This window comes from Opisthocomus hoazin, chromosome 5 (genome assembly GCF_030867145.1).
Source record: "Opisthocomus hoazin isolate bOpiHoa1 chromosome 5, bOpiHoa1.hap1, whole genome shotgun sequence".
In the NCBI taxonomy this organism is placed as follows: domain Eukaryota; kingdom Metazoa; phylum Chordata; class Aves; order Opisthocomiformes; family Opisthocomidae; genus Opisthocomus; species Opisthocomus hoazin.
In genome coordinates, this window is record NC_134418.1 from 4,008,614 (window position 1) to 4,036,409 (window position 27,796).

At 47.8% G+C, this 27,796-nt stretch overlaps 1 protein-coding gene across 1 annotated transcript in view; it reads left to right on the plus strand.

Moving 5' to 3' along the window:
• SMOX (spermine oxidase) overlaps positions 1 to 27,796 on the plus strand; it is a 58,597-nt gene that overhangs the window by 17,815 nt on the left and 12,986 nt on the right. The window contains exons 2-3 of the mRNA XM_075420288.1: positions 15,284 to 15,518; positions 19,875 to 20,101. Coding sequence (XP_075276403.1) covers positions 15,311 to 15,518; positions 19,875 to 20,101 — 435 coding nt within the window. The 5' untranslated portion in view covers positions 15,284 to 15,310. The remainder of the gene's footprint in view (positions 1 to 15,283; positions 15,519 to 19,874; positions 20,102 to 27,796) is intronic.

The window sequence follows — 27,796 nt, forward strand, 5'->3', positions numbered from 1 at the left end:
CGGGCAGGCCAGTTTGGCTCTGGTTGTTGCTTGTCCTCGTTAGCTCAGCAGCTCTGTTCCTGAGCTGTTAACCTGCCCTGTTGTCTGAGGCTAACGCAGCCAAACCGCGTCTGGCTGTGCTGGTTTAGGTTCTGGCCAGCTCATGGTGTTGATAGGTCCCTGATGGTCTATAGGATGTGGAAGCACAGCGATTTCTACCACGGGTGTTGGATTTTGTGGCTAGATCACAATTTCTATCGCCAGGGTTAAGATAGGAGCAGCCCGTTCGCTGCAGCGGGTTGAATACCACTCTGGTGTCCCTGTTTTCTCCACTTTCTCCTGATGCAGTAGAAGAGTGTTGTGGCAATGTAAGCCGTCCCTGGTGATGGAGTAGATGTTGTGGGATGCCTTCTAGATAGGTGGACCCTTGTACCTATCCCTGCAACCTTCCAGAATAAAGGCCATCCTGATACGTCAGCTACAGCGTATACTTGTTCTGTCTTTGGAGGTTTGTTGAGCAGAGGATGTACTGGATTTGCTCCTCCACTGTGCAAGGAATGTGCCAAAGCTGTGCTTTTTGTTGCTGCTGTGAAACTCCTTTTACCTGCATCCTGTGTAATGCTGTAGCCTCGGGCACATGCATCTCTCCTACGAGGAAAGGCTGAGGGAGCTGGGCTTGTTCAGCCTGGAGAAGAGAAGGCTGAGAGGGGACCTTCAAAATGCCTCTAAATACCTGCAGGGTGGGGGTCAGGAGGACAGGGCCAGACTCTTTTCAGTGGTGCCCAGCGACAGGACAAGGGGCAATGGGCACAAACTGAAGCAGAGGAAGCTCCAGCTGAACAGGAGGAAGAACTTCTTCCCTCTGAGGGTGACGGAGCCCTGGCCCAGGCTGCCCAGGGAGGTTGTGGATTCTCCTTCTCTGGAGATATTCAGGACCCGCCTGGACGCGGTGCTGTGCAGCCTGCTGTGGGTGACCCTGCTTGGGCAGGGGAGCTGGACTAGATGACCCACAGAGGTCCCTGCCAACCCCGACCATTCTGTGATTCTGTGTAACTGCAGCATCTCAGTGCTCTGATCTGACTAGCTCAGCCCGCACGGCTCGGGGAAATCACCGACTCAGCTGCAGAAGAGCTAACCAGCTCTGTGTGACCAGAAAAGCTGCAATGAAAAGGGGAAGGAAGAGACTTGTGCCTCCAAGACTGTCTCAAAAGCTCAACCAGTCTGACGATAGCTGAGTCATCTTGCTGTCACAGCATGCCCTTGCCGTGTGTTCCTGAAAGGCCGTTGACTTCATTCTCAGCCCGTTTCTCTCGGAGTCACTTGGGAATGGTGACCACCTCCTAGCACTTCTACAGAAGCTTCTGATGGTGGAGGAAATCATCTAGTCCTTAATTTTATCCCCATACTGTAAATTAAGATGCTGACTGGCTGGCCAAGGCTGTCAGAGGGGCCTTTGAAGAGTAGTGCAATATAGCCTGCTCCCTTCTTATCTTCTCTGAGCCCGCCGTATTCTCACGGTGCCCTTCAGCCAGAGGGACACGCTTGAGAATCAGCCATAGGCCAGCCAATTATTTTGATTTATTTTCTCTTCTTTTCCCTCACATGAGAAGGGTTTGAAAAACACATAGTGGTGCATTTTATCAGTGAGTTTTAAATGGTGTGATTCATCCCCTGTGTTCTTGGCATGATGTTCTTTGGTTTATTTTTTTGGATATCCTTGCAGTTCTGTTAGTGCCAAGCACTGTATGGAAGTGCCCTGTGGCAGACAACCTGCTCTGCCCATATGTTAGCTTAAAAAAAAAAACCACAACTCATAATAGGATGTCTTTATACTGCATGCCAAGATGCTTGGGGCTTGTTAAATGTATTCCTCTTGTCAACAACTGCCCAATTTAAAAAGTAGCCTTCATCTGAATCAGCTTTGAACAAGTTCATTTGACTCGAGTGATATTTGCAGGCATTAGAACAAGTTAGATCAGAGTGGTAAAAATGTGCAGTGGTGTCCTGATCAAAAGCACCATGCAGTGACCCTTTTTTTTTTGTTTGTTTTAATCTCTTCTAAATTTTCAAAAGTATAGAGATTTTTCCCAGTTAGCAAATCTTTGGTGACTGTGGGGAGTGGAGGAGGCTTACTGGGGCAGGTGTTTCTGGGAGCCCCTCGGCGTGTTCCTGGAACCCTTCCTGCAGCCGATGCAACCTGAACGTCGGTGTGCAAGGAGACAAAGCGTCCTGACGCTTCTTTGCCTGAAGTCAGTATTGTTCAGCGGGGTTCACGGGCTGCAGCAGCGGATTCCTCACGGGCGTATAAATCACGTGTGATGTTTGTGTGCTCCTCAGCAGGTTCATTTATGAAGTCAGAATGCTAGCTCCCATTTACAAAGTGAGCTGTGCTCCCTCCCTGCTCTGTGTTTGCTGGTTTGGGGTCTGAAATTGTCTGCCTGGCCCACTCCCCTTCCAGCTCCACAAATCATCTCTCAGCAGGGAGACCAGTCTGCCCATGATGGGTATGCTTGCTGCAGTGCTCGCCGGCCCTCTTTGTCTTGAAGACTGAATTATCCCAGGTACTGTTTTGTCCACATTCCCCACTCTCTGTGGGCTGCTGGTCTGATCACTCAGAGATTTGGACACTGGCTAGCTATGTCTTCTCTTGCAACGCAGCTTCATGGAGGCTTGCCAGTGTAATGCCCATCTACAAGAAGGGCTGGGAGGAAGGATCCTGTGAACTACAGGCATGTCAGCCTGACCTCCGTGCTGGGGAAGACCATGGAGCGGTTTGTCTTGAGTGCGCTCACCAGGCATGTGCAGGACAACCAGGAGATCAGGCCCAGCCAGCACAGGTTCATGAAAGGCAGGTCCTGCTTGACTGACCTGATGTCCTTCTATGACCAGGTGACCCGCCTAGTGGATGAGGGAAAGACGGTGGATGTTGTCTACCTGCGTAAAAAAACTGGCTGGCTGGTAGAGCCCAGAGGGTTGTGGTGAATGGAGTTAAATCCAGCTGGCAGCCGGTCACAAGTGGTGTCCCCCAGGGCTCAGCTTTGGATCCGGTCTTGTTTCATATCTTTATCAGTGATACGGGTGAAGAGGTTGAGTGCTCCCTCAGTCAGTTTGCAGATGACACCAAGTTGGGTGGGACTGTTGATCTGCTTGAGGGAAGGCAGGCTGTGCAGAGGGATCTGGACAGACTGGATCAATGGGCTGAAGTCAATCGTATGATGTTCAACAAGGCCAAGTGCTGGGTTCTGCCCTTGGGTCACAACAACCCCCTGCAACGCTACAGGCTTGGGGAGGAGTGGCTGGAGAGCTGCCCGGTGGAAAAGCACCTTGGGGTGTTGGTCGACAGCCGGCTGCACATGAGCCAGCATGTGCCCAGGTGGCCAAGCAGGCCAGCGGCATCCTGGCTTGGATCAGCAATGGTGTGGCCAGCAGGAGCAAGGAGGGGATCGTGCCCCTGTACTGGGCACTGGTGAGGCCGCACCTCGAGTGCTGTGTTCAGTTTTGGGCCCCTCACTCCAAGAAGGACATCGAGGGGCTGGAGCGTGTCCAGAGAAGGGCAGGAGAACAAGTCGGCTGAGGAGTGGCTGAGGAAGCTGGGGCTGTTCAGTCTGGAGAAGAGGAGGCTGAGGGGGGCACTTCTCGCTCTCTACAACTGCCTGAAAGGAGGGTGTAGTGAGGCAGGTGTTGGTGGCTTCTCCCAGGTAACCAGCGATAGGATGAGAGGAAATGACTTCAAGTTGCATCAGGGGAAGTTTAGATTGGATATTAGGAAAAATTTCTTTCCTGAGGGAGTGGTCAGGCATTGGACCAGGCTGCCCGGGGAAGTGGTGGAATCACCATCACTGGAGGTGTTGAAAACCCGTGTGGATGTGGCAGCTCTGGATGTGGTTTAGCAGGCATGGTGGTGTTGGGTGGACAGTTGGACTTGATGATCTTAGAGGTCTTTTCCAACCTTAATGATGGTATGGTTCGGTTAAGCTGCTCAGGAATTCAGGCAGCAAAGGAGGTGCCCGGCACTTGCAAGCTAGCAGGAGATCGTATCATGGAGCCTTTTCCACCATGTTTGCTGATTCAGACATAGATATAAAATCTCAGATTTTATGGTTTGTTCTGTCTGTGTGCCCCGCATTTTTGCTGGATGATGGTGTTGTGGGAAGAGACAAAGAGGACAGCTGTCTTGGATCATACTTACAAAAAATATTGTTTATCAGAACATTTTGTTGTTGTTGAACTTAAACATTTCTGCTTCCTTTTCTAGTCCAGCAGTGTAAGTCCACGGAGTGACGTGGTGGTTGAAGCCTGTAGCCTGCATAAGTTCTGATGGCCTCAACTCTAAGATCTAGCAGCTTTGGCCTGCTTCTCGTTTACAACTAGCGGAGTAATTTTACAGAGGTGGCTCTGTATGGTCGTCCTTATAGGACATGGAAAAGGCTTGCCTGAGGTCACTACAGATCATCAGTGGTCACACTAGAAGTAGGAGTCCATGTTTTGTTGTGTGTGTATTGAAGAAGCACAGCTTCTTCCCAGGTTGGGAAGAGGAAGCAATTTAATATGGTTCCATCTCTGTCTCTCCTGAGCTGTGGGGAGGTGATATTTCTGGAAGTGAGGGCGAAGTGAAGATAAGGCTTGCAGTGTTTTGTTACAAGAACAGAGGCTAGGCAGCCCAGCTGAGCTCATCTGCGCAGGCTGAAGGAGACCTGAGTCTGGACGGGCGAAGGTTAGTGCTGTGATTTCCCCTCGTCTCTTTTGGGATGCGTCCAGAGGAAAAGGAGTGCAGAGTCAGTGTGAAGGTCTCTGTTGTCTTAAAAAAACAAGGTGAAAAGGTTTTGGGCACAAGGCTGCAGGTTTGGCCTGTGGATAGAACGGGAAGCGTTTTGTTCATGCTGCTGTCGAAGAGCGCACGTGGTTCGTTGTTAATGCGTTTCCTGCCTTGATGTCCGATCCAGCTCTGCGTTCACCGTGTGTCAGTCACTGGAGTGGGTCAGTAATTTGTAAATAGGGCTTGGTAGATGCTAATGTAGGATCAACGCTACTGAACTGCAGCCTTTTCAGCACCCCAAGCCACATTTGATGGCTTAGGCTTTTACATGGGCAAATTTTAGCGCATGGTAGCATTTGTCTTCAGTTCCAGCTTGTTGTTCTCTCACAGCCACCCCTGTAAATTCCAGCAGCTCTCTGGAAATCAAACCACTTTGTTTCGGCTTCTGCCTGTGGAAGTAGAAGTCAGGATGCGAGTTGCTCATCTGCAGCGGAGTGCTGGCTTGTTTTTGTGAAAAGCTGTCTGGCTTCCTCGTACCACCACGGTGAGAATGATGAGCGGGGTCATCTCTCCATCACCAGGGCTGGTGGGCAAAGGTGAGGCACACAGGATAAACAGGTTGTGTCGATGGTGTGGGGTGCGGTAGAGAGGGTGCTGCAGAGTTGATGGAGATGCTTCACTCAAAACCTGCCTGGGTCTGGACAGAATTGCTCACTCAGGCTTGCATGGCCCCATGCACCATCTACAAGAAGGCTCCTGGCTCCAGTCAGTCATGAAGTGGTGATGAGCAGCAAGGGGCCGATGTCGCACTGATGGGGGAAAAGCAGGGATTTTGGATGTGTCTTGCTTGTTTCAAGCACCGGAAAACATGGCATTCGAGGAGACGGTGGTGGTGACGGTCCTGCTTGGAGATGGAGGTCAGACTAGGGCCTGTCAGGGGCTGCTTCTAACCAGCACTTCCAGTTTCTTTGAGCTGTCAGAACAGGTCTCCTCTGCCAAGACCTGCTGCCTGCCCATGCCTGGCAGCTGCCTGCAAAAGAGGGCAGTAGGACTGGTCCGGGGCTGAGTGGCTTGTTCCAGCTGCCCACATCCAGCCAGCAAACCTGTTCAGACTGAAATACCGAATTGGATGAAGCCTGCACGTGAGGATGATGATGAAATGCCGCTCTCCAGGTGGTTTCAGCCGAGCTGGAGGTGGCTTTCCAGTGCGTGCAGGTGTAACGCGAGTTAATCTCGATCTCACTGGTGCGTCTGCCGTCGATCACACAGATTTATGAGCTTGGGAAGGGCCCCGGTGTGTATGTAGATGGCTGAGGACCATTATCCTGCTCCTGCGGCTCTCCAGGTAGCTGAGTAAACGAGGTGTGCAATAAACCTCCCGCTGCGCTGCAGACGCAACCTTGCCGGGCTGGTGTTTGCACAACTGCTGTACAAAGGCACTTTATAACAGCGGGCTTGTTTCACTCGCGTAGCTGACTGACGCGGAGCACTTAAGTTCAATTAATAATGCTCCTGCCTTCTGCTGGAAGGGTGTCCGTGCTGGTAGAAGTGGTGATTCTGAAAAGGATTGTGAGCGAGTTTGGCGTGCAGCCTCGCTGGATTAAAAAGGAGGGGTATGTGGAGAAGGAGAAAAGAGACATATCTTCCAGTTTGACGTGTTTATAGCCTGGAGAGCTTGGAAAGAGTGTCTTGGACTAACAGGCAGTAAGCATTAATGTGCTCGCTATTGAGAAGGCTGATGAAAGGGGAAAAGAGGGAGAAGTTACAAAATGCTTGTTTGTTGTGCCAGGAGCTGTGGAGAACCACAGCTAAGAGCGACGGGAGGCACTGGCGACAGGCGGCGCTGGGGCCAGCGCAGAAATCTCCTTCCGCTTCATTTTTGTGTCTACTCAGAGATACGATCTGCTTGCTCCTGATCTGCACTCGGTGGACAGCCCGAGTCTGAAGCCTGGGAAGGTGTTGAAGGAGATAAAATTGCTTTAACTAGAATAATTCTTCCAAGCACTTGTCCCTCAGCTTTGAAAAAAAAGGTGCACTAGAGATGATAACTGAAAATTTTGTTATTGCTGTTACTTAGGGAAAGGTTACTCGTTACAGCCATGCAGTTGCTCGGTACAAGTAGTGCCAGACTGTGGTGAGTTAATGGCCTGGACGCTGGAGTCTCTTTGCATCTGCGAAAGAAGTTGCCTTTCTGTTTCCGTTGTGGAGCTTTTGCATATGGGCTCTGCTAACAGTGCTTTCAGATAACCGCTCTTCTGTGTGCTGTTCATGAAATAATAGAGATTATTACATCTATCGAAAAAAGGCTTTTGAAGCTCTCTGTCAAGAAGTTTGCTTTTTTTTAAAATTGTTTCCTGAGGCCCGGGAAGTGCCGTGCACTTGGTCTGTGCAAATTTCCATTCCTTAGGCATCACTGGGAACCCCCTGCATGTGTGCTCCATCCCTACAGCAGCATGCTGATGGTGTGTGTGCTCACGGACACACCGGTCGGCGTCGTGGTAGATTCCTGAGGTGCAAGGACCAGAAAGTTTTGTCTTGAACGTCTCTCCTGGCAATCTCCGTCATGTAGGTAGGAGCATTCCCAGCACCACAGCTCTGTCTTCTGGTGGGACTGGAGTGTAAATGTCTATGAGAGACTGGATTCTGATTTCAAAGCTTCCAGCAATATCCTCTCTGTCTTTAGCAAAAAGTGTTTCAACAGCTGATTAGTGTTGCTGTTAAAAATAGATGTCTTATTTCTGTTCTGAATTCTTCTGGCTTCTGCTGTTGGTTGCTCAATTTCGCTTTGTCTCTGCTTAGATTGAATTAATCCTTTGGTGTCAAAAGTATTCTCTGTTTGTAAACACTTTCAGACTGTGATGACAAACCTGCGTTATGAACACATGCGTGTGTGGTGCCCCTTCTTGTGTTGATGGTATCTTGAATAGTTGCACTTAAAATAAGAATAAAGTAGTAGTGTGTTTATTTCTTGTGCTTCCAGTTAATCTTTCAGCTGAAATGAAGTCTTATTGTTTTTATTTGAGCTCCTTTCAAACACACACAATACTGTTGTTTAGATTTCTGATTAAGGATGATGGTTAATTCCCATTAACCGAAAACCTAGAGGGAATAAAGTGATTCTGTTAAATTTTAGTCGGTTTATGCTGGAACTGCCTGGTCTCTGCGGTCAGCAGGGAATTTGTTTGTGTTGATGATGCATTTCTCACCCTCCAGACTGGCTGTTACACTTGTTAATGTGAAGACTGTCAATTCAACACTGTACAGAAGGACTGAAAAATTCAGACAAATGGTGTGCTTAGGAAAGAAGAGCGGGTCCTTGTGTAGGAGTCTCAGAATAGCACGTGGAAGTGTTGCCACTGGCTGCTGCTTCTGGAAGTGCAGTTCCTCCCAACCTCATTTTAGCTGTCCAAAACTATTTCTAGACCAGTAGGTATGTGATGGTATTACGAGGTCATATGTTGAGGGAAAGAGTCAGTGCTGAGGTCCCCGTGGCTGTCACTGACAGAGTGTGTGTCCCTGGAGGCTGTGGGTTGGACTTGCTGTGTTCTGGCCCCGTAAGGAATGCTTCTTAGTGGCTGGGATGCATTTTTTGCCAATGGTACCCTGGGGTGCATTAAGAGGAGTGTGGCCAGCAGGTCGAGGGAGGTTCTCCTCCCCCTCTGCTCTGTCCTGGTGAGGCGCCATCTGGAGTCCTGTGTCCAGTTCTGGGCTCCCCAGTTCAAGAAAGATGAGGAGCTCCTGGAGAGAGTCCAGTGGAGGGCTACGAGGATGAGGAGGGGACTAGAGCATCTCTCCTACGAGGAGAGGCTGAGGGAGCTGGGCTTGTTCAGCCTGGAGAATAGAAGGCTGAGAGGGGACCTTCGAAATGCCTCTAAATATCTGCAGGGTGGGGGTCAGGAGGACAGGGCCAGACTGTTTTCAGTGGTGCCCAGCGACAGGACAAGGGGCAAAGGGCACAAACTGAAGCAGAGGAAGTTCCAGCTGAAGATGAGGAAGAACTTCTTCCCTCTGAGGGTGACGGAGCCCTGGCCCAGGCTGCCCAGGGAGGTTGTGGAGTCTCCTTCTCTGGAGATATTCCAGACCCGCCTGGACGTGGTGCTGTGCAGCCTGCTCTGGGTGACCCTGCTTCGGCAGGGGGTTGGGCTGGGTGACCCACAGAGGGTCCTTCCAACCCCTATGATTCTGTGATTCCTGATATGCATCTTCTCATTTAGTTCCATCCACAAGGAGTGAAGCTGTTTGGCTGCTTCGGTATCACTGCACAGCATGAAGGAAAGCGTGGGAAGTGGAGATGTTGAGGTCACTCCACAGCAAACTCCTGATCCTAGTTCAACTGCTGGTGTAAGAGGACTCAGAAAGGTTAGGGGATTGTTTTAAACTGGTCTGTAAGCTTCACAGAATCACAGAATCACAGAATGGACGGGGTTGGAAGGAACCTCTGTGGGTCACCCAGTCCAACCCCCTGCCGAAGCAGAGTCTCCTACAAGCACGCTGCATAGGACCTTGTCCAGGCGGGTCTTGAGTAACTCCAGAGAAGGATACTCCACAGCCTCCCTGGGCAGCCTGGGCCAGGGCTCCGTCACCCTCAGAGGGAAGAAGTTCTTCCTCATGTTCAGCTGGAACTTCCTCTGCTTCAGTTTGCACCCGTTGCCCCTTGTCCTGTCGCTGGGCACCACTGCAAAGAGTCTGGCCCCGTCCTCCTGACCCCCACCCTGCAGATATTTAGAGGCATTTCTAAGGTCCCCTCTCAGCCTTCTCCAGGCTGAACAAGCCCAGCTCCCTCAGCCTTTCCTCGTAGGAGAGATGCTCTAGTCCCCTCCTCATCCTCGTAGCCCTCCACTGGACTCTCTCCACTAGCTCCTCCTTTCCATCACCTGAAAGGCTGCAGACTGGAGATGCAGGCTGGACAACCAAGGAGTGGAGTGGTGTGAGAGCAGTCCCACCTAGCATGACCATGATTGTGGTCTGTGGTATGCCGGGCGCCCACAGCTATGGCTCGGGGGTATAAGACAATCTGTGGTGTGAGGTGAAGTCTGAAGGGAGAGGAAGGTCTCTTTTTTTAAGACTTACCATTCTATGATTCAAACCAAAAAACCCAAGCAAGCACCAGACAAGGCTTTGAGCACGCAAGCCTTGTTTTCAGTACGTTGCCTTGCCTAAGTCTGTGTGTCATCAGAGCTAGGACAGTACTACCACGAGTGTATTTAGGTGAGCTAAGAATAGCAGATTTCCTTGAGAAATGTTTTTGTTTATTTTGGTTTTGTATTTTTAAATTGTTGGAGCCTTGGTGACCTTTTTCTTAAGGCTCTTAGAAGAATAGCCTGATCAGAGAGGATTGTTGTGACAAGGAGGGCAGTTTTGAACTGCCTTAATTCTCTGGCTGCTTCTTTGTGACCCGCAAGGTTTTAGTGCCTAAATGAGAAAAAAAATCATGAAGCGGACATACTTCTGAAGTTTATTGCTGTTGCTGCTGGATTAGAGGTAGAGAGGGTTGGCGTGACATTTGTGTTCATGCTATTTCTAGGTTGCCATTGTCTGCGGGGCCGCTGTGACTTAAATAGGTAGAAGGCACTCTGTGTTAAAGGAAATATATCTTTATTGAAAGATAAATATGTTTTTATTAAAAACACAAGAATCTGTTCAGAATTATTTCTAAGTTATTGCTAGGATGGTGTGAAGTCCTGCTGAAAGCCCCCAAGGCTCCTGTGTGCCGGTGAAACGATTCGTTTCCCTGGGAGCAGTCAGCGGGCTGGGTGCATGACAAAGATCGACAGAAGGGAGTTCGTAGGAGTGAAGGGCACAAATGCCGGGGTGGAAACCCATCATACCGGGTTGGTGGAATGATGCCCATCTGAGAAAATAGATTTTTGCAAAGATTCACTTTCTGGGAAACAGCAGTTGAGCACAGGATTTTTTTTGAGGGCGTTGTTTTGAGGTTTTTTTTTTAAGGCTTTTGTTTGAATGAAGGAAGTGGGCAGGGGTGAGAAGGGATGAATGAAGGGTGGTGGCACCTAGAGAGGCAAGGACAGAACGGTGGTAGAGACTGAGAAAAGGGAGCTGGTCTGGAAGGAGTGACTGAAATGCTGTGAGTGAGACACTTAGATGCACAATGGATAAGAGAATCAAAGCTGTATTTTTCAGACAGAAGGAAGATGTGTGTTTCAATTTCTTTATTTTGGTTTATTGTGGATAGCTGGTGCCTGTTAGCTGTCTCACAGGAAAGCTGTAAGCAAGACAAGGGGGGAATTTTACGGTTAGTCAAGCTATGATTTCGTACTACCCATGCTCTTAGATGAACACAAAGTAAAATTACAGCCTCAGAGAGATTCACAGTAGAACAGCTAGCACTTCTTACCCTGTGATTTTAGAGGGGGAAAAAAAAAATCCCAACCCTTTTTGGCACTCAAGAAAAAGCAAAGAGCCAAACTATCTTTGTGTCAGAGGACTTAGTAATATTCACTGGCTCAGGCCCTGGCTGGTGGCTTGGCAAGTACAGAAGGTAGAGCATTGCATGTAATAGATGGTATTTTATGTGCTTGTTTGACTTGTGAGCCAGACAGAGTGTATAATTGATACTGAAATAAAGTGTAGTCGGGATTTGTGTATTTATATTGTCTGTTCATTTCACAGTGGAGCATGTATCCTGGCTGGAAAGCCCAAGCTCTTCCTAAATTTTAATTGCCTTCCCCTGCCAATCATATGGTAAAGGTTGTTGGCTAATTAAGGGTGGTTTCCAAATCGGGATTCTGTACACACAAAATACCCTGTTATTTTCTCAGCTGTCTAGACAGGTCACCTAATCCAGTATTAAAATGCTGAAACAGGAGCGGAAAACATTTTCCTGAAGCTTTCATGTGAAGAATTCACATGAGTTTGCTGAAGCCAGGATTAGGAAAGCTGTACTTCAAGAACTGAGCTAAAAATGTTGAATTTCTATAGGATGTAGATTGTAGAAAAGATGTTTCTTTACTGTGGCAATTAAAGTACGTGCGTTGAAGTGTTATCTGGAGGCTGGATGAGAAGTGGAGAGTGTTGTAGAATGTCTATGGGTTGTAATAAATCCTGAAGACGTTTCTAGTAGGAGTTATTTCAGCTGTGAGTTTATAATAGCTCACAAATGAGGCAGGACTAGCCAGATTAAGATTTATTTCCTCCTGAAGAAGAGATGACAAGGATCATACATGAAGGTCATTAGCGCTGAGAAGACTGTGAACAGGGAATGTCTGTTCAGTGTTTCTTATAATGTAGTTTTGGGGGATGTCCTCAATTTTCATTGGGTAGCGGTTTTGAAACCACTCAAAAAGACATCAATATTTGCATAAGGTTAATAGACTGTGGAGCTCCTCACCGCAAAATTCTTGCGAAGGCCAGAAGTGTAGAGGGATTCAGAAAAGAGTAGGCAGATGAGAGGGGGAGAAGTGCCTGGGGTTGTTAGGCTTAGAGGTCTGGATGTTAGCTCTACCTTACAGCATCCTTGTTGGCCTTAGTGCTGGAAGCTGGTACTGCCAGAAGGTCATTCTTCTTTGTACCACCCCCAGACTCTTCCATATGACTTGCTGTGGCAGTCCTTCTGTACCCTGCAATAACTCTGCTGCTTTGCCCGTCGTATCCAAGCGGTGGACTTCCCTGAAGCTCTGAATACAGAGGTCCCAAAGTTCAGGGCCCATCTTCAAGATCTTAAAAGAACCCAGAGAAGTTTCCCTTCTTATCTTGGTAGATTAAAAGTCAATAAATTGGAATGCTTGGGAGGGGAGGTAGAGGACCAGTGATTGCCAGGGCCCAAGAAATGTAGTGGCTTCACTCAACCTCAAAAGAAGATGGTGGAAAAAGCATTTCTTTGTAGGAAGCCCAGTGCCTGCCTATTGTCCTGCACTGGTAAATAGATCAAAATGATGCTTCCTTTTTTTTTTTTGTTGGGTTTTTAAGTTAGAACGTTGTCCCTCATCTCTGTGGTGCGTGTTTGTGTGAGTCTGTTGAGGAGCGGTCTTGTCTTTCTTACCAGCCTCTGACTGGTGAGGGTTTAATCTACACACCATGGAGCAGGTCCCGAGTAACTCCCGAGGGTGGCCCTCTGTACCTGGAGTGCCATGTTCCAGTTTGTCTTAATCCATTCCGAAAAACTACTTTCAGAGTGGATTGAGATAAGAAGCTAAAATACCCACTCCTCTCCCAGGTGAGCAAAGTCCACAGGAGACATGAGTCTGCATCAAAGCCAGGTAGAGGCAAGTCCTAAGGTGTCTGCAAGTGGAAACTTGACCCGTCTCCCCAGCTGCTGTAGGGAAGGAGCTTTGCATCCTCCTCTCCCCTGCGTGCTCCAGATCTTTACTGTTCCTTGTGGAACTGGCGAGGAAAGTGTTCTCTACTACTTCTTCAAACTCTTGTACTGCTTTTGAATCCAGCTTGCTCAGAAGCAAGTCCACTGCCTGGCTTTGGCTGCTCACAGCTTTTCCACTTGTCAAACGATCGTGATCCGTGACTCTAGAAAGCATCGCATGCTTGACATGTTGGACTTCAGCTTGGAAATAACTCTCCAAACACCAGTGTCTGGCTCCCTATGACAAATACCTGCTAGCTGAGATCTGTTGGTCAGGAGATGAAAACAGTGAGATGATTGATGTAATCGCAGGTAGAAGTTCTCAGCCTGGCTGCAGCAGGAGCTGGCTCAGCGTCGCCTGTTGGTTGCTCAGCGGCAGCTGGAACAAGCTGTGCTGGCAGAAGCAGAGTTTGTTGTAGACGCGCTGTGGTGATCTCCCTTGCAGGTGAGCCCAGATAAGGGTGGACTGAGCTGAAGTTGTTCCAGCTGAAACTAAACGTTTTCAAAGCGGTTGTCAAGACCCCTGGCAGGGGGTCTTTACTTTTTATACTGCTGCTTAAGTGGCTGCTGACTGCAGGCTGGTGTCACGGCTGTTAGAGAGAGCGGGAGATGCTTGGTCAGCATGTATAAATGCTTCAAGATCCCAGAGAAAAAGGTACTTTCCAAATGAAACCACTGTTGCTTGTACTTCATTAGTACACATGACCATATGCTGCAATAGTCCAGCGGTGTCTTAAGTGCGAAGATTTAAGTCTCCTGGTGAAGCAGGAGAGAAACAGGACTTTTTGACACTGGCCAAGTGTTGGGAGAATTGGGGGAGAGCTCGGAAGGAGTATGCAGCAGCTTGGTAACAGGCAGAGGCAGGATTTCGCCGCGTTCAGTAAGCGTTGGGTAGGGAGGAGGTAAGACTAGGAATCACGCATGCGCTTTATCCAAATCGTTGGGCGCCCGCCGATTCAAGGGCTCTGTGTTTATCCTGTGTGAGTCAGGACTGACGTCGTCTTAGGCCCGGTGGAGTATGGGTCTCGGTTTCTTCCTGCTCTTGAGGGCAGGTGTGAACATACCCAGCACCAGATGACTAGACACTGACATTCGTGTGTAAAGACATCCGACGCTGGTGACCCCTGATTAAGGTTTAAGCTTAACTATGGACTCAGGCCGTGTACTAAAAGAAGGTGATGGGACCTGAGAACGAAGGGTATACACAGGTAAAAAGATGGCTTCTAGGAGTTTGCAAATTAAAATAGGATACTGCTTGGAGGAGCACTTGGGTGCCTTGGGTAAATGGAGGCAGAGTTGGGCTAGTCAGGACTGGAATGGGTCTGAACCTGCCTGCATCGAAGGCTGAGGCTGATCCTGATGTGGCAGGACAGATAGACTGGATATAAGGAAGAAATTTTTTACACTGAGGGTGGAGAAACCCTGGCCCGAGTTGCCCAAAGAGGTGTTTGATGCCCCATCCCTGGAAACATTCAAAGCCAGGTTGGACGGGACTCTGAACATCCTGATCCAGTTGAAGATGTCCCTGCTCGTTGCAGGGGGGTTGGACCTAGATGACCTCTAAAGATCCCTTCCAACCCAAACCATGCCATGATTCTATGATAGTGTTGGCTCCAGGGGCTGCATCTTGTGGCTGTGATTTTTTCAGCTGGCCCTTGTTGCCTTTGGTTGGTTGAAATATTTGTCCGTCTGTCCCGTTTCTGTAATGGTTGGTTTGTTATCTGATCTCCGTGCTTGGAGTTAAATCCTCTTTACCTAGTCCCGTAGTTATAGATCTGAAGCTTATGCTTTGTGGTTGCCACAGAGGCAAAGTGAAGCTTCATCACTGTGTTGTGGAGCTTGAGGGCATTGGGCATGTGCTCTTCTTTTTCTTTTCTTTTTTTTTTTTTTTTAAGTCTTTACTGCAAAATTGCCACTTTTGGAGGTTATATAAAGAGATGGGAGATGAAAATCCTTTGATTTCTCTGGAAAAAGTCTACATGTTACAAGAGGGTGGAGATTTCTGGAGTTTCCAGTACTGGTGCTCCAGGCCAAAAAGTTGTTTGTTGCATCCCAGTTTGACCTCAGTTATCCCTACTATGCATCCCACTTTGAAGGCTGGGTCTAGTTCGCAAGTTTTCTTTCTTTCCTGCTGGCTTTTTTTTTTTTTTTTTATAGGCTTCCTCAGGGTTTTTAACTGCAGAGGATAAGTTTGAGCTGAATTCCCTGAACACGCTTGTTTGCTTTTTCCATAGGTTCCTTAGAAAGAGAGCTTGGACGGCATGCAAAGTTGTGAAATATCTGCAGACAGCACGGATGATCCTCTTAGTAGTGGCCTACGGAGAAAACGACAGCCTCGAATAGTAGTTATCGGTGCTGGACTCGCGGGCCTGTCGGCAGCGAAAGCGCTCCTGGAAAGCGGTTTCACGGATGTAACTATCCTCGAGGCGACTGACCGAATCGGAGGCCGCGTGCAAAGCGTGAAACTTGGTAAGAGCAGCGTTTGGAGGGCAACGCGTTGGGCTGGCTTTGTTCTGCTAGCGAGGCTTTGTATCGTCATTGAGTGAATTTGACCTTAGAAATGTGTGTTTTCAGTCAATGTGCACATGCAAAAGGTGATTTGAGATGTGGTGTTCTCAGGAACATAAATCTTTGGGCTCCTTTCGGGGTGAGGGGGGTGAATCTGAGCTATCTTGTGCGTCTCTTTCGAGGGAGGGCTGCTCCAGAACCGCGTTCCTATAAAAGACACCTCGGTGACTGTTTCCACTGGTATAGGAAGGACTCTGTGTAACAGGTCTGTGAGAAGCGTTCTGTGATTAAATAACTGCATCAAGACAGTTTCCACCACCATTTTCAAGCTTTGACTCTTGACTAGGAGCAGTCAGTAAATCTCCTGGCTAGTGAAGGGCTGGTTTCTCCGTGACTTACATCACTTGCAAAGGGGCAAGCTCCAAGCTATTCTGTTTCACAAATAGCCCCATTCATTTCCCTAGGACTAATTTACTGCATAAGGCACTACCCACTGTGAATCAGGCTGCTGGAAAAACCTCTTCAATGTATCCTTTCATCCTGATTTGCAGCTTTCCTACCTCTGTGGCTTCCTTTCTCAGTGTGTAATAAAGGTGCAGACAGTGGATATTTTAATCCCATGTCAGTTGGATGGGCTTGTAACATCTCTAAATGCAGAACAGCTGGAACAAACGTTGCTCTTTGCAGCACGGTAGTCGGTGAAACTTTCCCTGGTATCTAGAAGGGCACTGCTTCTCTCTGCTTCGCAGGAGGCTAAAAGCTCTTCACTTTTACTGAATTGCCTTCCTGATTTCAATTAACTAGCTCTGTTTCTGATGCCACTCTCTGTATTTATTAACTTGGGCCTCTTGCTGCCCTCCTTTCTTTTTATCTGTCAGGTGCTTACATCACTGACTGGATTTTACTCGATGAACTCACCACAGTAAATAGACAGCAGCGTCCTATGAACATTCAGAAGGGAAATGAATGAAAAGGCAGGCGGACAAATCTAATCTCCACGGTTTGAATAGGGCACTTTACATTCTGCTGAGACTTGGCATGGGGCTTAGAATGGGAAGTGTGTCCTTTACTCACAATACACTGTATTAAAAATATCCTGGATCGTGTCTGTGAGAGGAGGGAAGTGTTAAAGACCCGAAATCTTCAGGGAGAAATATATCATTTTGTCAGTGCACCTGTGAAAGAGTTTTGTTGTACTAGTATCGAGACCAGTTCTCTCACCTTTGGACACCTTTGATGGTTACTCATATCTTTGTCTTTGCTGGGAATCTGCCTCCTGTTCGTTAACACTTCTCAAGGAACAGGAGACAAGAGCAGGCTTTTCAGTTGGGTGGAGATCGTGCCGTGTGTAGATGTAACTGTTATTTGCAGAGCAGAGGACTGGAATCCAAAGTCTTGATCTTTTAATACCTTACTTAAAAGTACAAACAGTCTGTCTCATCTTCTGCAAGCTATGGAAGTTACACGGGGGGGTATGGACTGCAGTTCTCTCCTGAGGTGGATCCATGTTCTGGCCCCTAGTGTGCTTTGCAGATTACCATGCCCTTGAGGCGAACAGTTTTGGAGCTCTGTTGGGTGGCGAAATCTTCAGAAGTGGCACGTACTTGGAACCTGCTGATTCGCTGGTGCAAGGGCAGAGTGGTCCTGGGCTGTGTTTTCTTCTTCTGTACTGCCTGGAGTAGCAAGATTGCGCCTGGGGCAGGCGAGACCTGCTCATTTCTCAGAGCTGGCTAAAGCTTGCAAAAACCGTTACAGAAGTGGTTCTTCAGGGTCTTCTACACAGGCCCGCTGTGATCTGCTTGTCTAAATGGCATTGAAGTGCTGAACTTCTCTGGCCACTTCCCTGTCTGCACACTGGACTAAAGATTGGATTTAAACATTCAGCAGAGCTACGGTGACATCTTCTCCGGGTTCTAGCCGCATACTGCCTCTCTCGCTGAGCTGTGCCGTGGCTTGCAGGGGACAGTGTTTTCCCTAATGTGTTTTTTGTACATGAGCTGTAACATCCGTATCCACTGCAGGTATTTCACGACGGGATGCCCGAGCAATAGTGAGGGCTGCAAAGGGAACTGTGAAAGTTCCTGTGCGTACTCAGGAGGCTCGACACACAGTCTGTGCATTCCTTTGGAAAATTGCTGGTATGGTGTGTTGTTGAGTGTATAGGCCTGCTTCGACTGCTGCTTGTGTCTCTGTGATTATATTCACAGAATAGGAAGCAGGTTTTTTTCTATTTTTTGTTGTATTGGATGATTCATTTGAAGTAGATCAATATTGAAATTAAAATCTTCTAAGGCCCTGGAAGTAAATTAGCTATCTCTGTTTAAAAAGATGTTATTTAATTTTACACTTTCAAATGATTAATCGTGTAACTTACGCTAGGTAACAACTGGCTGATCTGCTTGGTAGTGATGATAGCGCGTTTCGAAGTGTTACAGGCAAGAATGACTATTTTTAATTTGTTGGTATTTGATTATATTCCACACAGCTACTTGGAATTGTTACCGAGCATCAATACAGCGGGGCCTGCTGGCGTATTTTTTTCTTTCCAAGATGAGGTGCCCCATAAATAAGAGCTATCTAGAGGAGGATTGTTAGTGTAGCGGAGAGCAAGCTCCTGACATCAAGCAGCAGGCAGTGTCCCTGCTGCTGCTCTGGCATGTGATGACTCGCGGGAGGATTGCATTAACAAGGTGACTGCCACGTGCAGTATTTATGAGCTTTGTACCTTCGGCTGCCAGCGCTCAGCAGTCATTTCCGTTGGGCTGGGTGCTCTGGGAGCGCAGTGGGGTTGGTGGCATCTTAAATATTCACACGTTTGTGACTGGATGCCGCACACTCGGGAGCGCCTGCTTTGTTTTAGGTACACGTTGAAGTCCTGCAATGCGTATTTTGAAGGGCGATCAGCGTGCTCCTTAATGACGAGGTGGTTGCTTGAAAAACAAGATGCGTGGAGCTTCCCTCGGAGGCAGCGTCTCGGCTGGAGAGCAGCCTTCCTCGGCGCTTTCACCCGTTCAACTTGACTGCAGCGCAGTGCTGCAGTGTCTCTCTGTCTGAGCATGTATTTACATGTTAAACAGCGTGTGGTGACTGGTAACTGCACAATCCTTTCTTCGTCAGGCAGGATCCTATTAACTAGCCCACTTAATCAGGCATTCGCACACCTCTGCAGAGCGAGCTGCGCAGTGCAGTGTTGGCTGGGATGCTGGGAGAACACAACTTTGAAACAGTTAGCTTTGGACTTTGGAGACTCTGTAGAAATGTGGGTGGAGGACAAGGCCCAAGCTTATTTCTAGCACCTTCTTTCAGCTGCTGAACATCTCCCTGTGCTATCAGCCCCGTCGTGGCAGCGCTGGTTTAGGGGGAGTCAGAGCCCTGGTGCAAACCCTGTTATGAGGAAGGGAGAGAGTGGGGCTGATCGAACCCTGTGTGTTTTGCAGGCAGAGTGTATAGGTGATGAAGGCTAAGTGCATTTGGTGTTTAACCTGGCCGTGCGTCTTTTTAAAGAACCTGATGTAAATGTTCAAAGGCGTAAATAATAAAATAAAACCCATTTACTCATATGAGGAATGGAAAGGCATTTTGTATTGCAGTTAATCTGAGGTGTATTTGTAAATAACACGCGTTTTTAATCACGGGACAAGGTTCAGCCTACAGGCCAATGTTGCTCTCACAGGACAATCCAGATTTTTCTACATCTCTCTGCTGTAGATGCTTTTCTTCCTGTGTCTGGGTATCCATCCCCTCCTCTCAAATTATATGTATTTGAAGACTTTAGGTATTCTGTTCTTTCCCTGCAACTGTTATTTCTGGAAGTATCCTTATACGTCCTTTTTGCAGTAATGCAGAGTGGCTTCTTACAGCTCTCTTCCTTCCCACACTCCCTTCACTAGCACGTGGCTTGTGCTGCAGCATGAGCAGTACATCCCTGCTTTCTGGTCATGTTCTGAAGTGCAGATTTAGAGAAGATGATTTAGAAAGGCTGAGTAGCAAGGGTAGAGCAGCTGGCAACAACCATGGTAAGAACTGGGAACCTAGAAGATGCTGAATTTTGCCGTAAGTATCAGAGGTGTGTCACTGTGGTGTATCTTTGTTGGAAACGTTCCATCCTTCTAGCACTATCTAAAATTGTATCACAAAGGACTGGTTTGAAGAACACGGGCATTGCCCTGGTCTGACAGAGAAAGCTCGCTGAAGTGGTGTTCAGACATGTGGTCTCCTTCTGGTTTTGCACAGGGACATTTTATTGAGGGTTGAGTGTGACACGCTTTCAGAAACATGGGCTTCTGTAACTAGTCTGCTTGGTTTACTCTCCTGCAGGGCACGCCACTTTTGAACTGGGAGCGACGTGGATTCATGGTTCGCATGGAAACCCAGTCTATCATCTAGCAGAAGACAATGGTTTACTTGAAGAGACTACTGATGATGAGAGAAGTGTTGGACGGATCAGTCTTTACTCCAAGAATGGGGTGGCTTATCATCTTACCAACAACGGGCAGAGGATCCCGAAAGATGTGGTTGAAGAATTCAGTGATTTATACAACGAGGTTGGTATTCAGCTGCTCTGTCTTGCGTGAAACACTGGGACCCTTTCACAGGTAAAACGTCCCAGGTACTGAACAAAGGTTGAAACCCAGTGATGTCTTGAATTTCTTTGCAAAAAATCAACACTTGGTTTGCTCTCATCTGCTGAACTGTACCTCATTTGTCCCTGATGTGGGATTAACTCACTGTTGTTAGGAAGAACAATCTTTCCACATTTGTCATCAATTTAATCACTTCCAGCAACTATTGCTAGGGAGAACCAGTCATTTGCTCTAGAAAGTTGCTACTTAATTAAAAGGGTAAAGGAGGGATCAAATTACTAAACAAAGTAGAACGTAAAACCTTAGCAACAACCAGCTAAATATGGTAGCCCTGTGACATTTTATTGATGTTATAAATACCGTAGTGTGCTGTGTAGTATGTCAAAGTCAGTGCAGTATCGTAGGAATTGCAAGTTTTCTTCCATCCGAAGAAAAGGAGCATCTTTTCTGTCAGGTTCAGGCCAGCATGGACTTCACTTTAAGGTTATTTTAACTTCTTGTTATCAATGTTCAGTGACGTCCTCTTCACTTAGTGTAGATGAGAGCCTCAGCATGTGACAGAAGAGCCAAACAGAAAAAAAACCCGAACAAACAGCTACAGACACAGAACCTAAAAGTACTAAAGAGAAGCCTGCAAGATGGAAATGAAAATGCATGTTTAGTGGAACAATTACCCTCTGCTGAAAAAGCAATAAGCCAGTGTTAGGCTCGGGGGAATCACAGAATCACAGAATGGTAGGGATTGGAAGGGACCTCTGTGGGTCATCTAGTCCAACCCCCCAAAAAGGGGGGGGAAAAAAGGGTCAAATTTACTTTCAAATAACTTGGCACTGCTGCTGTCATCCTAGTGTTTCTTTTACAGAGAAAATCGGGTTTCTTACTAATTTATGTGTTGAACACATGTGAAAGATTGGTATTAGTTCTGTCTGCTTTCAGTAGGAAGATTTGGCATTAGGTAGAGTGAAGTGAAAGAAGGAGGCTTGCCAAAGTTAATTATAATTATTCCCCGCATTTTTTTTAATGTCGCTTCTGAAGTACATTTCGGGGAGTCAGTGCAGAATGTGTAGTCCTCCGGGTAATGTGATGTCTCAGCGGGTTATGTAAAACGGAGCAGAACATTATTATTTTCATCAGGCTGTAGCCATGCCTAAAACCTTCAGATTTATATCCAACAGTGAGCTTCACCAGCATTTGACGCTTGGCTAAACACACACTAGAGTGAGGTGACTCTTGCATACTCTATGTTTAAAAATATGTCCACGAGCATTTAGAAAGCCACCAAGAGAAAAGTCGCTGTAGGCTGTAAAGAATTATCAAGATTTGTATGTGGTGCAGAAATGGGGATTTTTTTGTTTGTTTGTTTGTAAAGACTTTTGACACTGTCCTGGGGCTCTGAACAGGAATGTGTGATGGGATGGCACAAAATCGTTACAGTTTTAGAGTGGGGTGTAGGAATTTCAAAGAAACTGAATTACAGAAGGAATTTAGCAACCCGTGGCAGGGAGGGAATTCTTCTTGGACAACTGCAGGTGGAGATAATTCATCCGAACAACTCTTTCATATTGCTGGGTTGAACACAGAACCAGGGCTAGCCAGGAAAAGACAGGCGAGATGTGTGTGGAGCAAGATTAACAGCAACTAAGACTAGAAAAGAGGGAGGGAGGGAGTGAAAATACTGCAGTGAGCAGCATTATTTATGTAAGTGGAACACTGCCAAACTGCGTGCAGTGCTCGGTGATCATCCTGTCTCAAAGATGATAGGAAAATCTCCAGCAAAGGGAGGGAGCTGGAGGCAGGCAGACTCTGAAATGAGAATACAAAGACGGGAGCTACTTAGCTTTGAGATACAGCCGATAAGATAAAGGCTGTGACAAGGTGCCAGTGTTTTAGAAATGATTAATTTGGTAAATCTACCCTTCCTTTTAAAGCAAGGGAAAGGGGGCAGCCAGTGACAGGAGAGAACAACACATTAAAAGTTAATCTTCTTTATGCAACACGTAATTAGCTTATCATTGCCACAGGATATCTTTATTGCTAGGAGACAGAAAAGGCTTTCGCATTTATGGATTGTAAAAATGTCCACAGCTACTCTTTGCAGTAAAAAATATGCAAGGGACAGCTTAAGCCAAGCAGAGGACATCAGCCAACCTAGAAATGTTGCTGAGGAGGTGCTTTCTCCGTCTTCTTTCGAAGCGTGCTGGAATTTCTTGCGGGGGCAGCTCGCGGTTTTGTTGAGCTTCTTGTCCCAGCCTCTTTGGGCTGTCAGGTTGGGCAATCCTCAGTGATTTAAGACAGATGACTCCGGGTTCTTCCCTGCGCTGCTTAGCAAAAGTGGGAATTAAGGTGAACTACGTGATCTCCTGAAAATCTGCAGTTAAAGACTGTATGAAATACACGTATCTGGGTGGGTGGGCAATCAGGATCATATGCAGCAGGAGTGTGGATTTGGGGACCTTTTCCTCTGGCATAAGGTGCAGAGAATGTTTCTGTTTACATGTGCTGAGTTAGCCTGGTGCATTTCTGGGTTGGTTTTTCTTTTTTTTTTCCTTCTTCATCCCCCACCATCCTTTTTTTTCATCCTGCCTGGCCAATACTCTCTTGTTTTAACTGGTGATGAAACTGGTGCTGGGGAGGAACAGTAGGAATTTCAGTTCTGCATCTCTGCTTTTTGAGGAGGCAGGTCTTTGGAGAGGTTTTGTTGTAACATCTTGAAGTTGTCCAGGATAAAAAGCTGTCTTACAGATCAACAGATCCTGAGGTGAGGCTCCTCCTCTGCCTCATAGGAGATCCCAGCCCCTTCTGAGAGCCTCAGGGCAGCCTGCTGTTAGCAATCCCACCGTGGCATCATGTCAGCTCCCAGGCTGCGTCTCTCCCTTCAGAAGAGGCTGAGACAGCAAATGCTATGACACACACTGCCCTGACTTGAACAGAAGAAAAAAAAAACCACAACAACAACCGGCAACCACGTGATGGATGCAAAGCCTACTCAGGGATGGAGCACTGGCATTAACAGTGGAAAATGTAGTCCTGAATGAACGGGGCTAAATTTGTCACGGTTTCAGATGCCTGCCCACCCCTGCACAGCCGGCTCGCTTCCCATGCACTCACACGCTGCCCTGCTCTCGCTGCAGCTGCTGCCGTGTGCTCAGCCTCGAGAGTGTGCTGCCTCTAGCTCTGCTGCTCCATCTGTGTCTCTCTAGCCCAGGTTGCCTTGTTGTGCGGACACCAAATTCCGGTATGTGCAGGGCGCGGAGGGTCTCCCTTGGGTGCTTCACTTGGGTCTGTGGAGTCACTGAAGCTGGAGCCTAGCAAGGCAAAGTCTCTCTTCTGTGTCCAGAAGTAGGGGTACGAGGATGGTGAGGGGACTGGAGCATCTCCCCTACGAGGAGAGGTTGAGGGAACTGGGTTTGTTCAGCCTGAAGAAGAGAAGGCTGCGAGGGGACCTTATAAATGCCTACAAATATCTGAAGGGTGGGTGTCAGGAGGATGGGGCCAAGCTCTTTTCAGTGGTGCCCAGTGACAGGACAAGGGGCAATGGACACAAACTGAGGCACAGGAAGTTCCGTCTGAACATGAGGAGGAACTTCTTCCCTCTGAGGGTGACGGAGCACTGGAACAGGCTGCCCAGGGAGGTTGTGGAGTCTCCTTCTCTGGAGATATTCAAGACCCGCCTGGACGGGGTCCTGTGCGGCCTGCTGTAGGTGACCCTGCTTTGTCAGGGGGGTTGGACTAGATGACCCACAGAGGTCCCTTCCAACCCCTACTATTCTGTGATTCTGTGATTCTGTAAGAGGGCCATGAAGATGATCTGAGGGCTGGAGCACCTCTCCTACGAGGACAGGTTGAGGGAGCTGGGGCTATTCAGCCTGGAGAAGAGAAGGCTCCAGTGTGACCTTAGAGCAGCTGCCAGTGCCTGGAGGGGCCGACAGGAAGGATGGAGAGGGGCTTTTCACAAGGGTGTGCAGTGATAGGGCAAGGGAGAACGGCTCTAAACTATAAGAGGGCAGATTTAGATTGGAGATTGGGAAGAAATTCTTCCCCATGAGGGTGGTGAGACACTGGCCCAGGTTGCCCAGAGAAGCTGTGGCTGCCCCCTCCCTGGCAGGGTTCAAGGCCAGGTTGGATGGAGCTCTGAGCAACCTGGTCTGGTGGAAGATGTCCCTGCTTGTGGCAGGGGGGTTGGAACCAGATGGTCTTTAAGGTTCCTTCCAACCCAAACCATTCTATGGTTCTATGAATTTTCCTGGTGTGAAAGGCAAGGCACCCCAGTACCTCCAGAGCTTTGCCTCAGTAGTTCATTTGGAAAGTCCTTACGCTTTTTCTGGGCACTTATCCAACCATTTTTGGCTGGCTTCTTCTACTTCAGTACAAGTTTTGCTTCTTTTTGTTTGCAGTAGCCTGAATTTTTAATAGCTGTAGCGATGCCTCACAGAAGCCTTTATTTGGTTAGGAGAAAGCCAGCAGTAAGACTGCTCAGCTCTTCATTTCTGTAGCAGAAAGGTCCCTGTGAGAGGCTGTCTTAACTGAGAGGCTGTTGGCACTGCACTGGAGTCAGGCAAGAACTTTCACAAACTTGTGATTGAGTGACCTGAATCCTCCTCCGTGAGAGCACTAGGAAAATGAGCAACGCCTGCAAGGAAGGTCTCCAGTCCTGCAGAGCACCTACCTGGATTTCCAACCATGCGTTGCCAAGCGATGCACCATGAGAAAGGGTGTTGAGCCTGCTGTTGGCAGGACAGCTCTCCAGCTGCTGTTGTTTTAAGACTGTCCTCCTTAGACCATGCACTGTGCGGGGCTGGCAGTGGTCAGGGTCGTTGCCACTCTGTTTGGTCAGTCTCTCAAAGGAAGGAGACACCAGCCCTGGGTGTGATGTCCACGTCACATATTCATAATCTTTCCACTTTCCTCTCCGCTTCTGCTAGGATAACTGGGGGAATCCTAGGGCTGGGGGTGGGTTTTGTCCTCTGCCTGTTTATACCACATCTGCGTGACCCCCAAAGCAAAGGGACAGGAGCGTGACCTTTGAGGGTAATGTCTGCAGCTTCAGTGTAACTGCTGGGAAAATGTGAATAGGGACAACCCATCTCAGAGCTGCTCTTCTGTCCCTGCTAAATCCTCAGTTCCCTCTCCAAAGAGATATTTAAGACCAGCTCCCAGGTGTTTGTGAAGGGTGGAAGGGAGGTGGTGAGCCTGACAAGTTAAATGCAGGTGAAAAATCACTCTGCTTTGCCTGCCCAAGAATTTCGCAGTCCATCAGCCAGCCTGATTTAGAAAAAGTGTCTATTTTTACGTAGGCTTTTCAGTAAGGATGTGGTCCCTAAAGACCTGCCTCACAGGAACCCTCCCTTTAACAATCAGCTAATTAATGGCCTTGTTATCTGTCAGCTTTCTCCTATGTGCTATGCAGCTTGTGGGGGAGAGATGCAGCCAAAGAATGACAAAGTTCCCCACCCTTCTCACCCCAGTGCTGGGCTTCCTGCCATCCCCAGTTAAAGTCCAGTGCCTTCCCTTGCGTTATCTTAGAAAGCAGGACCAAAGGGCCACCAAGAGTCACCGTTCCCTCCCTGCCCCTCTATTGCACTGACAGATGTCTGATCTGGTAACAGCGTGGACCTATCTCCAGCGGGGTTTTTTACTGACCGGGGATTAAGTCACTGCGTTTTTTAAGCCAAGTAAGAAAAAAACACAATACTACGGATCGTCACCGGCGCTGGCAGGAAGGAGCGTGGATTGGGATGTGCTTTCCTGACATCCTTCAGCGCTGAGAAACTGCTTTATTTAGATTTGCTCTTCCTAAGAGACTGCCTCTTGCTGTGGCGGAGGAGCACGTACGTAGTAAACACGTGGAGGTGGAAGCCTGGAGGTAACAGAGAGGACATCACTGGTGGAACCCACGTTCTCTGCAGAGACCCTGGTTGTGAGATGCCCCAAAGCTGGTCGGAAAGAAGACAGAAGATGTAAGCCAACATGAAGCCGTTTTAGGATTATGGCCATTCAGTTAACTCCTTTTTAATTTCTGACCTTCAGCTCCATTTCCCCACAGGATTGTATGTAAACCCTCAGAATTAGGGATGGAAATCTGCACAGAATGGACAGTTGCTGGAGATGTTGTGTGTCGTTTGCTTCTGCTGGTGGTTCTTGCAGGCAGGCTCTTGCAGCCAGTTGTTCTGCCCAGACCCAGAGGAGCTTTAGAGTGAGAAGTGACTAGGACGTTGTGCTGGAGTGTGAGTTTGCCAGTGGTAGGAGCTGGGAGCTGATGCAGTCTGTCCTTATTTTTTCTTCCTGCTTGTATCAGGCCCATGATAATAGAAAAGGGAGATGAGCCTGGACTAGGTATGGTCTGTCTCCCCTTGCTGATGGGCACGGTGCTCTCGGTTTGGATGGATGGGGGATATTTTGTAGGGTTAACTCGAAAATCAGCAGAATCTTTCAGATGGTTCTGGATGCTACGTTTCACCAGGCTCCTTGAAATAAAGCCCAGCTGAACTCTCTTGGGAAGCCTTCTGTCATCACATCATGATGAAATGATTGAAGGAGAATGTGTTTTTAAATCTCACAAATGCCTCTTCCCAGTGACTTCAGAGGCGGTGCCGTAGGCATGATGATGCTTTCTGTTATTTTGAGCAGTTTCCCACCTGAGGAAACAAAGCCCAGGTGACTCCAACTCCAGATGGTACGGTTCTGCTCCTACTTCATTAGAAACGTACCTTTAATGGGACTGCCAGTGAACCTTTTCCGTAGTTTCATGTACATAATTTGTTTGCTGCGTGTGTACATTTAAGAATATGTTGGAAGTGACTTTTTGATTCTTTTATTATGATAATGTATCTCTTAATGTAGAACTTGATGTTGTTTCTCCTCTTGCTTCTTGCCTACAATAGCTTTGCCTTCTGTTCTTCATCAAATGGTTCAGCACCCCCAAGAAGGGAAAAGCAAAGAAATAACAGGGAATCTGAGGAAAAATAATAAATCCTGATGGCGATTAAGCTTACCTGCTGTCTGACTGATGGCATGACATATATAGGAAAGGCTTTACTTGATGTTTACAGCACGGTGCATTTCTGCTTTTCTCTCTGTTAGGCAATGACGAATACAATGGTTAATAAAAACACCCCCATGGCTCACTTCATCCTTTTGGCCAACTGGTAGCTGGGTTTTAGCACAGCTTTGCTTGTCTTGTGAGTGCGTTATCTGCTTATAGCGTGCAATCGGCTTATGAAAGCTGAGCTGCATTATACTGACGCAAGGTCTGTGCAGCTTGTACTTGCTGGAAGTGGTTTGGGCCTCAGAAATCAGTGGACCTGAGAACGGTGGGATGTTGAATCTGCCAAAGAGCTTTTTAGTATTAGACGTTATTTCCTTTCCTTTGCTGGAAGCCTTCATGCCGTGTAGAGCATTGGTCTCCACCTTTCTTGTCTGGAAATCTCCTTGGAGAGGCTGTGTCCCAGTCAGTGTTTACAGTTCTCTTCTGTATTCAACAGTTGCACTCATTTTTCTTGTGATTACTTCTCTGGTTTTGTAGTTTATTTACCCTTTTTTCATTCTTTCACTTAGTTTTTTTATTTCTTCAGTTTCCCCCTCATCCCTTGCTTGTCCCTATCTACTCTCCTTCCTCCATTCACTCACAGACCTGCTCTCTTGCTCCTACCATTCATT